The sequence below is a fragment of the Mobula birostris genome, chromosome 17 (genome assembly GCF_030028105.1).
Source record: "Mobula birostris isolate sMobBir1 chromosome 17, sMobBir1.hap1, whole genome shotgun sequence".
NCBI lineage: Eukaryota > Metazoa > Chordata > Chondrichthyes > Myliobatiformes > Myliobatidae > Mobula > Mobula birostris.
In genome coordinates, this window is record NC_092386.1 from 22,147,224 (window position 1) to 22,163,810 (window position 16,587).

Below are 16,587 nucleotides of genomic sequence, written 5' to 3' on the forward strand. Positions count from 1 at the left end.
TTAAGAAAATCTTGGAGGGTAACAGGTACTTAATAAATAAGAACATCAAAGGTGATGGGAAAATGCAGGAGAATGGGTCTGATGGGGATAATAATTCAGCATTATCAAATATGGAGTAGATTCAATGGACCAAATAGCCTAATTCTGCTCCTATGTCTTATGTTTGTATGGCCTAAAATGAGCAAAACATAAATGTAAATAATAAATAAATTGACAGAAACATAGCAGACAAAAGACTCCATGATATTTTGAATGGTCAAGCAAGCTTGAAGATCTGAATGGTCATTTTCCGCACTTACAATTTGTAAAAAGCAAAGAGGGTTACATTTATATAGTGTACTAAATCTTTCCTTCATATTTTACACACACAAGTATGCTGTGAGATCCATCATGCAAGCATCTGTTGCCTATTTAAAAAAAATTATAGCTAATTTTAGGAGGATCAGGTCCACTGGTATACAGGGAATGACAAACTAACTAATTTTTTTTAATCACATAGGGCCCTTCCATGGAACTTACACCCATAACTCTAAACAAGCAATTCCTTCATCAATTATTTATTTTGTCATCTAGATGAAAATGGGATTTCAAAATAAAGAGTATCACAGATCTACACTCTTTTAATGAATTACTCAAACATGGAAAGGATTTTCTAATATCCAGTCTTCACATTATTGTGTTTTCCAAATGTTTTAAAACAAGCTGAGATTACTTACTGGGCAACGGACATCTGTGGAAACTGATTACATCAATTGTATCATCGGCTATTGCTTTGAGTAATGTAGGTTTGATTAGTGGCTGTAATTGAATTGTACACAATATTGCACATTCTTCCAGCACAATACTCATCATAAAGTTAAAAAAAAACTTACACGGCACCATTTATATCAGTGTCTTTGGAAGGCCCTGAAGGTTTTCCAAGCAGCCAGTATTTCAGCAAACATAAACCTAATTCAGGCCTTTCATTTCATGTATTATCTACTCCATGTTCCATTTCTGACTGAAATCTAGGTACTGATAGATTTTTGCATTAACAAGTATTATCTGTACATGCATGCATGTTTAACTGCCATTGATCTATATAATTCATTCATTACTGATGGTTCCAGCCTCCAAGTCTCTACCCCAAGAAACAAATAGCAATCCCTTTCAATTGTCATCGGTAGCAGCTCACAATAACGGTTCTTTTATTAACCTGAGTTACATGCCCACAGTTTGATCACGAGACAGTGGGATGATGTAATGGTCTTGTGAGTGTAATGATGTAATTGTCTCATGACTGTTGGGGTGATGTTATGTCACGTGATGGCATGTTCCCTACGGTATTTAAGGATGCCCGTCAAAGTGTGACGCAGTTTTACTTTCTATTTTAAGGTGCAAACACATTGTTGCCAGCAGTTTCGCCAATCGCTGCCAGTTTTTGTTTGTTGCATCTTTGTTTTCCTTTACAGTCTAGTATTGGAGAGTGAAGACCTTACCAAACTACGGGAACAAATGATCCGGTAAAGTTAATGACGTTCGGTGTTTTGGAAGTGATTGACTGTTTGGAATCTGAATCGTCCAGGAAATTGTGCAGGCACGTTTGAGTTAAACCCCTGCAAGGTCAGGATGGTTTGTGCAGTGTCCATCCTCCAGCCTAAAGGTCAATTCCTTTATTCCTTCGTGATTGCTTCAACAAGGCATCGCTCAACTGTGATTGGGAGATTTGTCAATTTCTTCAGAGGAATTGTTGCTGCGGTAAAGTCTCTCCTTAAAGACTGTAAAAAATCTCTTGGACTTTTCAACTTACTACTTTAAGACTGTGCTTGAATGAGAACTCGTTAAGAACTATTTCTAAGTTTGACTGTTTATTCGAGATAGCCGCATAATAGTTAACTTCCGGTTAAGCTAGTTTGTTTACTTTTCTATGTTTTGAGTAGAGGTTAATAAATATCGTTGTTTGTTTATATAACCTGACTCAATTTATATCCATTGTTGCTGGACACGTGACACCTGAAACTCGCAGGAAGAGAAAGTGGAAATGAAGATTCAATAGTATCCAAAGGTTATTTGTTTTCACTTAAAAATATCTGACAGATGTCAGTATCCAAAAGCCCACTGAAAATTATCATACCTTTCCTACTATTGTCAACCTGTAAATAGTGGGAATCCGGCAATGCATAAACATTTGTCAATGAAAATATTCAAATAACAACCGACACATCCGCTTCCAAATCTGCATTTCAACTTACTAAGCAGATACGTTTAGCTGATGAAGTTACCAGATAACCATCTATTTTCACCACACAGAACTGACCTTTACTAGTCACTTACCCTTGTGAATGAACATCACCCAAGGTTATACACCAGTAGAAGATGCTCAAAGGAGTGGAATATTTTTTATTAAGTGTAATTCACTGCCAATCTATTTAAAATCTAAAAATAAAGCACTCTGTGCATGGCAATAAGGAGAGGTGGTCGAGTGGGTGCAGAAGTGGTGGCGGAAAAGAAAGGTCTAAGGAACATGCTATATTAACCAAAAGCATTCTCCCTCTATAATAGAAAGACTAAGCAAGAATTCTGATGGATTTTTATTATGAGGTTTTGTAATTGCCATTGACTACCATGGTGCATATGGCACAGCAACTAAATTAGTCCAAATCTTTGCGAGAGTTATTCGAAGGACTAGACTAATAGTCTAGAGACCTAAATTCAAAACCCACACAGTAGTAATGGGTTTTAAAATCATTTATTAATCTGGAATGAAAATCTCATTAGCAACAATGGCACAAAACCACCATATTGGTAGAAATTCTCATTTATTTCTCTAATGCCCTTCAGAGGAAGAAGTGTTATCCTTACACAATGTGGTCAACACTTAACCCCAGACTCGCAAATGTGGTTATTGTTTAAAAGTCCTCTAGATGTTTCCATTCAAATGCTCACCTTGGCAAAATACCTTTATTTAAAACTTCTTATAGTGTGCCCTATTCTCAAAATGAAATTTGTAATGTTAATGATAATAAACTTCACAGTAAACCTGAAACCTTGATACTTGAACATCCTGTTTTGGAGCTTGCCAAGCTTGAAAAAGTACTCTTCAATTCTGACAATTCAGATTTCTAAGCCCACATTATCTGCCTACGATTTCAGGTAGTATGGGCCTCGGGTAGTCTTAAGTCCTAGGTTTCCTGCTGCTTCCATTCAAGTTCTTCCAAGACAATCCAAATTAACAACTATACTATACTGGTCTAAGGACAATTCTGTCACTTCTTTCAAAAACCGTGTTCAAAAATAATCCCAAGAATCTTTTTTAGAATACAACATCAAAGTGATTTGAACAAAATGCATTCTTTGCACTTGGTTACTATTCCATTAATTGTTCCACGAAAGCCTATTTAAGATTTCTAAAGAATGTCTTCATATAAGGAAGTTATGTTGCAGCTTATAAAACTCTAGTTATCCCACATCTGAAGTACTGCATACAGTTCTAGTCGCCTCATTATAAGAAGATAGGTGACTTTAGAGAGCGTGCAAAAGGAGACTTATAATGAGAGACTGGACAAACTTGAGCTGTTTTCTCTGAAGTGACAAAGTCTGTGGGGGGATATGATAGACGTTTGTAAGATTTATCAGAGGCATAGCTGGGTAGACACAGTATCTTTTTCTCAGAGTTGAAATGTCTAATACTAGAGGGCATGCATTTAAGGTGAGGGAGGTAATTTCAAAAGAAATGTGATGAGCAAGTTTGTGGAGTGGTGGGTGCTTGGAATGCACTTCCTGGGGTTGTGGTGGAGACAGATCTTTGGAGACTTTTAAGGGACATTCAAATAGGCAGACAATTATTAGGAAAATTGAAGGATATGGACATTATGTAGACAGAGGGGATTAGTTTAGTTGTCCGTTAGATTACTATTTAATTGGTTCGGAATACCATAGTGGGCCGAAGGGCCTGATCCTGTGGTGTACTGTTTGATGTTCTGTCTTCTATGTTCTATTACTTCTGCGCTCTAGTAACTAAGAAATAGCACATTAAGGAAGTTAATGGAATCTAAGTGGTTACAACACAGATTTCTCAAATATACAGTAAGAGGGAATATGAGACGTTTTCAAGATGTGATGACTTTGAAAGCAAAAGCACAATCAATGGGATTAAGATCAAGAAAACAGGAATAAATTTTTAAAAATTAGATAAACGGGGAAAAAATTCACCTGCAGACTGGGAACCAGGAAGAGGAACAGAAAATAGGAGGAAGGGTAGGTCACTTAGCTCTTTAGCCCTGCTTAGACATAGAATACAAAACTGTACAACCAAAGGACAGGCCTTTTGGGTCACTATGTCTGCCATGAACATGATGCCAATCTATCTCATCCCATCGGCCTGCATATGATCTATATCCTGCTGCTTCTCTGCCTGATCATGTATGTCTAAATGTGTCTTAAATGTTGCTGTTGTATCTGCTTCCAGCATTTTCCAGTTACCCTCCACTCTTTGTGTCAGCAACTTTCCTCACACATTTCCTTCAAGCTTGTCCTCATGCCTGCTCCCCACCTTAAATGCATATTCTTTAGTATTTGACAATTTGCATTCTGGGAAAAGATGCTGACCATCGCTCCTCTCTCTGCTTCTCATAATTTTATACGCTTTTTTTTTCAGGTCATTCCTCAGCCTCCAAACCGCTGGAGAAAACAATCAAAGGTAATCTTAATAACTAATATTGTTCAATCCAGCCAATACTCTGATGTAACTCTTCTTCACTCTCTTCAAAGCCTTCACATCCTGCCTGCATCATGGTGACCAGAACTGCACACAATACTAAAATGGCTTAACTGAAGTTTCATATAGTTGTAATAGTCTGTCAGGTTCCGATGAAGGGTCTCGGCCCAAAAAGTCGACTATTCATTTCCCTCCAGAGATGCTAACTGACCTGCTGAGTTCCTCCAGCGTTTTGTGTGTGTTGCCCAGATTAAATTCCATCTGCCAATACTCTGCTTAACTTAAAAATAAAAAAAATGAAGTTTAATCATGATATTGGGTGACGGGGTAGAGATACATCTCTACCAAAGGAGATGTAAGGTGCTCCCACCCTCCGCTAGTCTGTAGGTCACCCTTGAGGAAGGTGTAGCATCTACTTAACCCCCCCACCCAATCAGAGTCATGTGAAGCCATGGGAGCAGGTGGTGGAGGTCATATGAACATATCACGTCTTGGTTATGCAACAACTGATGCCAGGCAGACAAACTTTGAAGAGCATTGATAATGGCTGGGGTCACCTGTCTTGTAAAGAGACTGCCAGGAAGCAGGCAATAGCAACCACTTCTGTAGAAAAAATTGCCAAGAACAGTCAAGAACATCATACAACACACCATATAATGAACAAATGAATTTTGATAAAATTATGTGATAAAAAGTAATTCGATTATTTCTGAACACTGACATTTTTCATATGTGTTTCTAAATGAGATATGGCAATTTTTATATTGTATTCCAATCAGCATGATAACCATGTTTTAACTGATAACAACAAATTAACATGTGATCATGCTAATGGAACTCAATATCAGGATGTTACCTGTATATCCTATGGCCATTCAATGCCATATTCAATGCCATTCACAATTCCTCAGATAATAAAGACTCTAGAGACTGCAAATGCTAGAATTGGGGCAACACATGAGATGCTAGAGGAACTCAGGGGGTCAGGCAGCATTTATGGAGGAAAATAGACACTCGATGCTTTGGATTGTCATCATTCTTCATCCTCCATCTGCACTAATAAAGGGAAGATAGCCAGTACAAAAAGGTGAAGGGAAGGAATGGAACAAGAGCTGGCAGGTGATAGGTGGATGGGTCCAGGTTGGGGGAAGGGTGATAGGCAAATGGGTGAGGATAGAGTGGGAATGGTGCCAAAAGCTGGGAGATGATTGGGGAATTGACAAAGCCTAAAGATCACTGAATCTGACAGGAGTCCGACCTCTCTTCCAATTTTTCTTTGTTTCTATGAGAACTTCGCTGTTTTCCTTCGAAGTCCCTCTTCCAAATTATAATCATAAGAGATTCTGCAGGTGAGCATCTATCCTTATGAAGGGTCCGGGCCCAAATTGCCAACTGTTTATTCCCTTCCACAGATACTGCTGGACTTGCTGAGTTCCTCCAGCATTTTGTGTGTGTTGTTCTCTTCCATGTTTTCTTTTTAATGTTATTCCTATTCAGGTACTTTCTTCATTCCTGATCTCAGTGTGCTTTTTTTTGTTTGTTTATCTAATGGTTTCTCTTTTCATTACTGCTTTCATGGTCTTAGTACCATGGATTATGCTTTGCTTTTAAAGTCAAAATAACCTGCAAAATCCTCAGGTTCACGTCTATGTTCAGAAACTCAGCATTATAATATTTCCAATTCGGAATCACCTGGATTCTGATTCCTTCCTTCGTATGTCTATTTCTCAGCTATTAGAGCTCAGAAGTAATATGTAGATATTCCAATTACTTTGCATAATATAATTCCATAATGATTAAACTTCATACTATTTTTACTTTCAATCTAAACAATATTTAGCTTTGAAATAAACTTTCTTAAATCTATTTTGCCTCCCCTCTCAATATCAATAATGAGCATCTTGAACAGTAATGGATTTTCCCTGGCAGTATTGAAATATTCTACTGTACTGAACTGCCTAAGATGTATCTACTGTAATTACGACTTAGCTTGATCATGAACTTACAAGGTAAATTACATGATTAAAAAGTTATACATTCCAAGGAAGATAAAAGAAACATACTGACCAGTAGGTCTTGATAACGTCAAAATATGAAACTGTGTTTGTTAGAGCGATTTCAGGGTTCAGCACATCTAGCAAATAACTTCAGCCCCCAACCTTAGAATCTGAACACAGACTGCAGATTTAATTTAAAATGCAGCTCTGAACAATAGGTTCCGAACAGCCTTGAATTACAGGCCAGACAATGCTGATTAAAATTCATTTAGATCTCTATGGTGTGGGTGTGAATCAGAAGTTATGAAGTTTATGTGTATTGTCAAAGAAACCATTGGGGATGCATTATACATATGGAATTGTCCTTTGATGTTTAGCACATAAAATATCAAGTAACGTGGGCCAGCCAGACCTTTCTACCAAAAGTGCCTCAAGGTGATGCCTGCCGAATGTTATTTTGCTAACAAAGAGGCTGCTTCATAGCTACCAGTACTTTTCTCCAGTGACCGCATTCACACAACAACAGTGTTACAACGAATTATTGTAGAAAAGTTTGTCAAAATATTCAGTGATGTAAACTCAATAAGTTCACACGTCAATTCACCTCAAAGAGGAGTGTATAATAAAATCAATAGATTTAGAAGTGGTAATATACATTCAAAAGAATCCAGTTTAATTCTATGTTTATAATTGTTTTAGATTAAAATACTAGAATCCTGTAGAACGGCAGGTATGTTTTTGAAAATTGTTAAATATCCCAATTTCAAATGAAAACTGGAAACTTACTCTGTCACTACAGAGTAATAATAAAAGCCACATAAATGACCACAATGGATTTGTGCTGTTAACTGTGTACATCTGCACACTTAGTATACTTAGTACACATATGGGTAATGTTTACAATGGTGAGTGCAGTAAATAAAAAAAAGTGATTTAATGGTCTTCAAAGGAATGACAACTCCTATTCCATATATTTGAACAGTTGGCAGAAAGAGGAAAACTTGCAGTATGTACCTTTGCTATTCCAGATAATCTTATGAATTGAATTCCCATGTGAAATTATTTACAGCAGTAGTGTCCTGTCACACCTCTTAAACTCATGTATGATGTGACATCCCAAATGTAAAGCCACTTATGTTCTGGCATAACCATTCTCTGGTCCTTGAATGTACATTACTTGGAAATATGATTGTCTTATGAAAGCATTTAGAAATGAGAGCATTCTGACAGACAAACAAATACTATGCTCATAAAAAGTTTGCATTTGCCCCAGTATGGCTACAAATTTTGTAATATAATGTATTTCTATCAAATATGTTTGAGTAATATAAACCAATCAATTGCTGCCAGAAAATGCTGATAATGAAAAACAAATTGCTCTATCCATAATGGAAACAGTAAGCATTATGCAGGTTTTTCATGTTCCAGAATTGCTGCTGGAGAGTGTCTGCAAGGGTATAATTGATGAATTCAAATAGAGGATATTTAAACCACTAAAGGACATAATATGTATTCAATCTGTCATTAATTATCAGTGTTGATTGATATTACTGTAATAAGTCTTGTTGATAAGTTTTTTTTCAATTACCCTGGATGTTTTCAAGGTAATGGGAAAAAGCAAAAGAAACTTTCCAGGGTATCAGCTTTGTGTACTTTAAAGTTCAAAAGTAAATTTATTATCAAAGTATGTGAGAGTGTGTGTGTGTGTGCGTGTATATTTATTTATGTATGTGTGTGTGTGTGTGTGTGTGTGTGTGTGTGTGTGTGATGTAGTGTAGTGTGTGTATATCACCATATACAACCCTGAGATTCACTTTCTTGCAGGCATACTCCATAACTCCATGGAATAACCATAACAGAATCAATGAAAGACTGCACTAACTCGAGCATTCAACCAGTGTGCAAAAGACAACAAAATGTGCAAATACAAAAAGAAATAAATAATAATGTAATAAAAATATATTAGCAATAAATATTGAGAATATGAGATGAAGAGTCCTTGAAAGTGAATCCTTAGGTTGAGGGAACATTTCAATGATTGGGCAAGTGCAGTTGTGTGAAATTACCCCCTTTGGTTCAAGACCCTGATGGTTCAGGAATAATAATAGTTCCTGAACCTGGTGGTGTGCTCCTGTACCCTTCCTCTTGATGGCAGCAGTGAGAAGAGAGCATGTCCTGGGTGCTGCGGGTTCCTAATCATGAATGCTGCTTTCCTGTGACAGCGATTTATGTAGATAAGCTCAATGATGGAAAAAGCTTTACCCATGATAGACTCGGCCATATCCACTACATTTTCTAGGATTTTCCATTCGAGGGTATTGGTGATTCAGGCTGTGATGCAGTCAGTATACTCTCCATTACAGATCTAAAGAAGTTTGTCAAAGTTTTAGATGTCATACTGAATCTTCGCAAACTCCTACGGAAGTAGAGGGGGTGCCGTGCTTTCTTCCTAATTGCACTTATGTACCGGGCTCAGGACAGGTCCTCTGAAATAATAACATTGAGGAATTTAAAGTTGCTGACCCTCTCCACCTCCAATCCCCCAGTGAGGATTGGGTCATGGATCTCTGGTTTCCTTCTTCTGAAGTCAATAATCATCTTCTTGGTCTTGCTGACATAGAGTAAGAGGTTGTTGTTATGACACCACACAGTTCCCTGCTAAGTGTTGATTTATCACCTCCCTTGATTCAGCCTACGACAGTACTGTTGTCAGCAAACTTGAATATGGCATGGAGCAATGCTTAGACTCACAATTCTAAGTGTAAAGTGAGTAGAGCAGTGGGCTAAGCTCACAGCCTTGTGGTGTACCTGTGCTGATGGAGATCATGGAGGAGATGTGTTGCCAATCCAAATTGAGTGAGGACTGCAAGTGGGGAAATCGAAGATCCAATTGCACAAGAGGTATTGAGGCCAAGGTTTCTGAGCTCACTAATTAGTTTTGAGGGGATGATGGTATTGAATGCTGAGCTGTACTCTTTAAAGAACATCCTGATGTTTGCATCTTTGCTGTCCAGATGCTCCAGGATTAAGTGAAGGGACAATGAGATGACATCTGTTGTGGATCTGTTGTTCCAATAGGCAAATTGGAGCAGATCCAAGTCATTTCTCAAGCCAGAGTTTCATCACCAACCTCAAATAATTTCAGCACTGTGGATGTAACTGTTACTTGATGAAAGTCACTGAGGTAGGTCACCATGTTCTTCTTCGGAACTGATATAATTGAAGACTGTTTGAAGCAGGTGGGTATCTCAGATTGCTGAAGCGAGAGGTTAAAGACCTTAAGTGAACACTACAGCCAATTGATCTGCACAGGTCTTCAGTACTTAGCCAGGTACCCCGTCTGGGCTGGATGTTTTTTGTGGGTTCACCTCCCTGAAGGTTGATCGCATGTCAGTTTCAGAGACTCATAACATCTTCTGCTTTTAATTCCATTATACCTTGCAGTAGATTATTTTCCTTTCATCAATTAGTGTACAGTTTTATCTACATATCTCAATCTCGACATTCCTCTTGCCACAATTGACACAACTATTCAACTAGTTGTTTTATTCTCCTCCTGAAGTTGGATGCAATAAATAGACAACAATTCCTATCCAATCCTGTCTGAAGCCATGAAGTGCTAGATGGGACCACAAATGAATTTTGTAAACAAGCGTCATAGCATGCAAAGCACTTTATAACTACCATTTCTGTGGCTCTGAAAGTTTCCTTGCAATATATATCAGCAGTCAAATAAATAATCTAATTCAGTTACTGCTAAAGAGATATATCACAAAAGAAATACTGCAATATTCTGCTAGAATGCGTAACATGGAGAAGGTTTTTCTCCCGTGAATCAAAATATAATTAGATTGCTGGTACTTTTCATCTGCACTTGTAAAAATCTCAGCTAAAATCATACAAAGCTTTCTAAAAATGACCAATTTCTGCCTGTCATTGAAAATGGCTGAAAGAAGAAGTGCACTTCAATACATTATGATCTCTTAAATCTTTAATCTTCCCTCCAAAATTTTTAAACTGAAAACAATATTCTTGGTTCACTGCAATAAATATGGATGCAAATTTCAGCTCAGTTAGTGGAACTACAGGAACTATATTAGTTCCAATATAACAAATGATCCATAAGTATATACAGTACATTCAGTGGTCACTTTATTAGGTACCTCCTGTACTTAATGAAGTGGCTACTGAGTGTATGTTCATGTCTTCTGCTGTTGCACTCCATCCACTTCAAGGTTTGATATGTTTTGAGTTTAGAGATGCTCTTCAGCACACTAATGTTGTAATGCATGGTTATTTGAGTACCTGCCAATTCTGTCAGTTTGCACTAGTCTGGTCATTCTTCGCTGACCTCTCTCATTTACAAGGCATTGTTGCCCAGATTACTGCCACTCCCTGAATGACTCTCATTTTTCTCACCATTCTCTGTAAATTCCAGAAATTACTGTGTGCAAAAATGCTAGATCAGACCACTCAAATCATCAACAATCATCCCACAGTCAAAGTCACTTAGATCACATTTCTTCCTCATTTTGATGTTTAGTCTGAGCAACAACTGAACCTCTTGCCAATGTCTGAATGCTTTTATGCATTGAATTACCGCCACATCATTGGCTAATCAGATATTTGTATTAACGGACAGGTGTACAAGTATACCTAATAAAGTGGCCACTGAGAGTATTTCAATTTACAATTGTCACTATTCATATCATCCATCCACCCACCATTTCGACCCAACCAGTCAATTAAACTATCAATTGCTTCCAGGTTTGTTGTTGAAACTAACTAACTATGGATACAATTATACAAAGGTTTGATGTTTTCAAAGTAAATTTATTATCAAAGTACATATATGTCACCATATATAACCCCGACATTCGTTTTCTTGCAGGCGTATACAGTAAGTCCAGGATCCATAATAGAATCAATGAAAGACTAAATAAACAAGCAAAAATATCAAGAAAATGTGATGAAGTGAGGCTACTGGTAGTGGGAACAGTTTAACAATGGGGCGAGTGGTTGAGTGAAGTTCACCCACTGGTTCATGAGGGTAATAACTTGTCCTGAACCTGGTGGTGTGAATCCTGTGCCTCCTGTACCTTCTTCCTGATCGCAGTAGTGAGAAGCAAGCATGGCCAAGGTGCTGGGAGACCTTGATAATGGATGCAGCTGTCCTGCGACAACGCTTCGTATAGGTGCGCTCAATGGTGAGGAAAGCTTTAGCTGTCGACACACACAAAATGCTGGAGGAACTCAGCAGGCCAGGCAGCATCTAGGAAAAGAGTACAGTCCGCATTTTGGGATGAGACATTGACTGTACTCTTTTCACAGATGTTGCCTGGCCAGCTGAGTTCCTTCAGCGTTTTTGTGTGCATTGCTCAGATTTCCATTATCTGCAGATTTTCTCTTGTTTGTGATAGGGCTTTTCCTATGATGGTCTGGGCTATATCAACTATTTTTTGTAGGTGTTTCCATTGCAGGCTTTGACGCAACCAGTCAATATAGTCTCCATCACACTTCTCCATCAAACTCCTAAGGAAGGAAAGGTGGTGCTTTGCTTTCTTTGTAATTGCATTGATATGCTGGGCCCAGGAGGGATCATCTGAACTGATACCACTGAGGAATTTAAATTTGCTGACCCTCTTTACCTCATGGACTGGCTTATGGACCTCCAGTTTTCTCCTCCTGAAGTCAATAATCACCTCTTTGGTCTTGCTGATATTGAGTGAGATGTTGTTGTTGTGGCACCACTCAGCCAGATTTGGTACCAGTCTGCCTTCTCCTTCCCACCCTCCCCCCACCTTTTTTATCGGGCCCCTGCCCCCTCCCTCTTCATTCCTGACAAAGGGTCTCGGCCTGAAACGTTGACTGGTCGTTTCCACAGATGCTGCCCGACCTGCTGAGTTCCTCCAGCGTGTTGTGCATGTCGCTTTGACCCCAGCATCTGCAAAGTATTTTGTGTTTACGAACCAGATTTTCAATCTCCCTCCTATATGCTGATTTGTCAACACCTTTATTCGACCAATGACAGTGGTGTTGTCAGCAAACTTAAATATAGCATTGGAAGTGTGCTTAACCTCACAATCTTAAGTATAAAGCAAGTAGAGCAGGGGACTAAGCACACAGCCTTGTGGTGCACCTGTGCTTGTGCAGATTATGGCAGAGATTATGGCAGAAACTGGCTTTCTACAGATCTCTGAAGTTACCAACAACCATCACTCACAAGGAATGATGTGGAAGTACTGAAGAAGCCATTGATGATTTCATCATTCTTTTGTTCGAAAGTAGTTCCAGAAATGGGTGCATTGCTCTGCATTATTTTGCATACCTTTTAAGAGTAACAGGTCAGAAAAAAAAAACATGATCACACAGAATAAAGCTAAAGAAAGAGACAAGCACAAAAGATTTTCAGTTATAAAGTTATCTCTGCCCAGCTGGCTATTTGAGGTTTATTGTAGGAATAACAAAAACAATTTTGTTCAATTTAATGCAAATAATAGCTTCTTCACAATTACAAGAATGTCAAGCTGTTAAAATGTTGTTTATGTTAAAACAAAAACATTATGTCCTATTTCTGCCTCAATGTCAAGAAAGAATTCCATTTAACTTTGCTCTTTCAAGAGGATATTCTTGTAATTTCAGCTTGTAGTGTAAACGGGAAACCATGGAATAGTTGTCCTTCATGTGCTCATGATCAATGTTTCAGAAAATTGAGGTATTTTAAGTCAGCTATCTTCACATGCATCATGCATCAAAATTCTACAAAAAAATTGCATCACTACAATCATAGAAGACACAATGGAAGTATGAAAATGCTAGTGTTCAACATATCATCTGTACGAGGAAATTTTTCAAAATACACAAATTTTTCAAGCATGATTTCACTACAACTCACTTTCCCATCTCAAATAAAAGACGGAATTACTTTAAAAAAAAATCAGTGTTGAGTCCAAGATCATAACTAAATAAGTTCCTCTGACATGAAATAAACAACTTTACTATCAATAATTCAGTAAGTTCACTGTTAGAAACTGAAAGGTGGTAGTATCCAGTTTCCCTCTGTAACTATTCAGATACAATTTCACAAACTACATTCTGTATGTATAATAAGTAGACATCAGCAATCAGCTATTTTCTCTGTTTCGATATTTTCTGCAGTACAACCTTTTCTGGTTTCATATTAAAACCTGTACTACAGTATTTGGCATAATAATCAGCAACATCAGCCTTGAGAATGAACATTAAAAATGTATCAATGATTTACCAGCCTATTTTAAACCTCAGCCATTCTTTTTACTGACTTAACTGGAAAGGGAAGCAGCCAATTTCATTCCCACTCTATTTATGATATAATCAATGTCGCTCTCTATTATTTTGCAAAATAACTAACAATGCTGTAATTTAATTATAAAGAAATAGTTTGGAGTAAACTTGCATGACAAACATACAGATTAATTCAAAATTCAGACAATCTTAGTCACTGAGTAGAACCTTCACGTAATTGTTATAAAATAGCTGCTTTTCCTCATGCTTCTTAAGCTTGTTTCATGTTTTATTTCCAGTAAGAGTTGCCAATAATATATATCTTTACTGCACATACTCTGAATTATACTGTTTACATGGGCGTATCCCCTTTGCCTGTGATGTCACAACATATAGCAATGGAAGAAAGGATTGTTGTGTTATTGTTTGCACTGTTTATAAGTTATTACATGTACTCAGGAAGATGAACTGTACCTGTCATTAATGCTCCAGTTCAGGCATAGATTCAGAGCGCTTAACTTCTTGCACCTCTTCACCACCTCTATTACTGTTTCATTATTCAACTCCGTTATGTGACGTAGATCAAGACTGATGAGGTCCTTCAGCTTAGAATGAAAAGAAAAATAAAAGTTGAAATTGATCATTGTTGCACTATGATTCATGCTGTAAATCACAATAACAAACTGCAATAGGGACCATACAAAATGATCATCTATGGCCTCTCTAATTCCTTCTTACAGTGAGATCACGATTGAATTGTTTCCAATATATATTTATTGTTACTGTATGGATTAACCAAGGCAAATTACACAATGTATTCAAGGGGAAGCTAAATAAATACATGAGGGCAAAGTAAACTGAAAATACAAATTGATGCTGTATTTACTCAAGTGCACAGGGACTCAAACAGAGGATAGGGAAAAGCATAGATTGGACAGGCTGAATGGCTTGTTCTATTGTAAAAACATTCTAAAAAAAAAGTTAAACTTCCACTTACTAACACAATGTATAGGCGTTGAATAAAGAACCAACAGCTGAGACATGCTGCATACATGCATTGACTAAAAAAGTGCTGAATTCTGATAATTATTCACTGTAATTTAAAGCACATTGATTGCAACAGAACTTGCTTTAAGCCTATCTGTTTAACTGATACATGGAGTTTAGATGTAGTTTGTAGACATGATTTTTCTTTATATATAATAAATAGAAGCCTATTTATGTTTGCAGCAATAAGTAATACATACGATGTCACATCTAATTAGTGTCTTTTCAGGAAACTTGTTCAGTGGTCTGTGGGTGTTTCATCAATACCAATCTTTCTAAGAAGATTCATACAGGCTTGGAAAATGGCATGAATTGCCCTGATGTTGCTTCTCCATGGATTTTGTGAACCTTCTATTGAAATTGGGGCATAAATTTGGGAAAACCCCATGAAAATATAATCCTATTGATCAAATAATTTACATTTTCACATCTAACTTTATATTGCATATGGATAAATAATGGTCAGGGAAATGCACCTTTTTAGGATTCACTACACTTATGTCTTGTTATGCAGATTAGATTGTCAGACCATGAGCTTTGGGCACAATTGAGCAAACTGAAAGTTGGTACAACAGAGAAAGCTTTACTGTTTTAGCATCCTTTCGCTTGAAATATAGACAAATGCAATCCTTGAAGAATGAAATTAAATCAAGGGTGCTTTGTCCTGTCTTTCATTTTGCTTCAAGTTTTTAACAGCAGATTTCCTTTGATGAATAGTAATTTATCATATACAGTATACAGAGCATTGAAGAATTACTCAACCCCCACAACTATTTTCACATTTACTGTTCCATTTTCAAAATTTAAAATATTTTGAAGTACAATTTTTTGAGCTAATCTACAAGACATTGTGCATCATGTCAAATCAAAAGAAAAATTCCAAAACCTGTCACACTTTACTAAAAATTGAAAACCAAAATTGTGAGACTGAAAAAGTATTCATCCCTTTTGTGATTACTATGCTAACTTTTCTCACGTGCAATACTGTATATTGCCTTCCCAATTCACCCAATTTGTTTATGCAGAAAATTGAGAGATCACCTGAATAAGTAGTCCCTCTCCCTCGGCAAGATCCAACAGTACGATAGATTTTCAAAATGAAGACAAAGGAGCATTCAAGCCAAGTCAGGGAAATAATACAGAAGCACAAATCTGGGGAAGGGTACAAGATCATCTCAAACTCACTGAACAAACCTCAGAGCTCAAAGTGGAAAAAGTGAAAAAGTGGAAAAATATGAACCTGCCTCATTCATCTAATCTTAGCTGTGAGAGAAGAACGACACTTGTAAGACAGGCTACTGTGACACCAACAGTCACGCTGAATGAGCTGCAGAAGTCAGTGGCTGCAACTGGAGATAAATTGATCAAAATCCCTGGTTGTAATACTCATTTATGTGACTAAAGGGTTTATGTGAATATGCTGCATGTAGAATCATCCTGAAGAATTTTTAATGTAATATATGGAACAGAAGCTCTACTTAATCTATGCATTTTTCAAAAATATTATTCTACTTAAGGAGCAAAACAATTGGAAAAAATATGAACTTTTACAGTATGCAAGGCAAATAATTGGGCAGGGGACCA

General features: G+C 37.3%; 1 protein-coding gene across 8 annotated transcripts in view; it reads right to left on the reverse strand.

Annotated features, from left to right (window-relative positions):
- The window catches only part of fbxl17 (F-box and leucine-rich repeat protein 17), a 697,249-nt gene that overhangs the window by 413,996 nt on the left and 266,666 nt on the right, over positions 1-16,587 (reverse strand). For 7 of the 8 annotated variants that reach the window (XM_072281357.1, XM_072281361.1, XM_072281356.1 and 4 more), the window contains one exon: positions 14,431-14,561. In XM_072281357.1, coding sequence (XP_072137458.1) covers positions 14,431-14,561 — 131 coding nt within the window. Of the gene's footprint in view, positions 1-13,222; positions 13,453-14,430; positions 14,562-16,587 lie in introns of those variants that run through there. The other variant, XM_072281362.1, reaches the window with a different exon arrangement.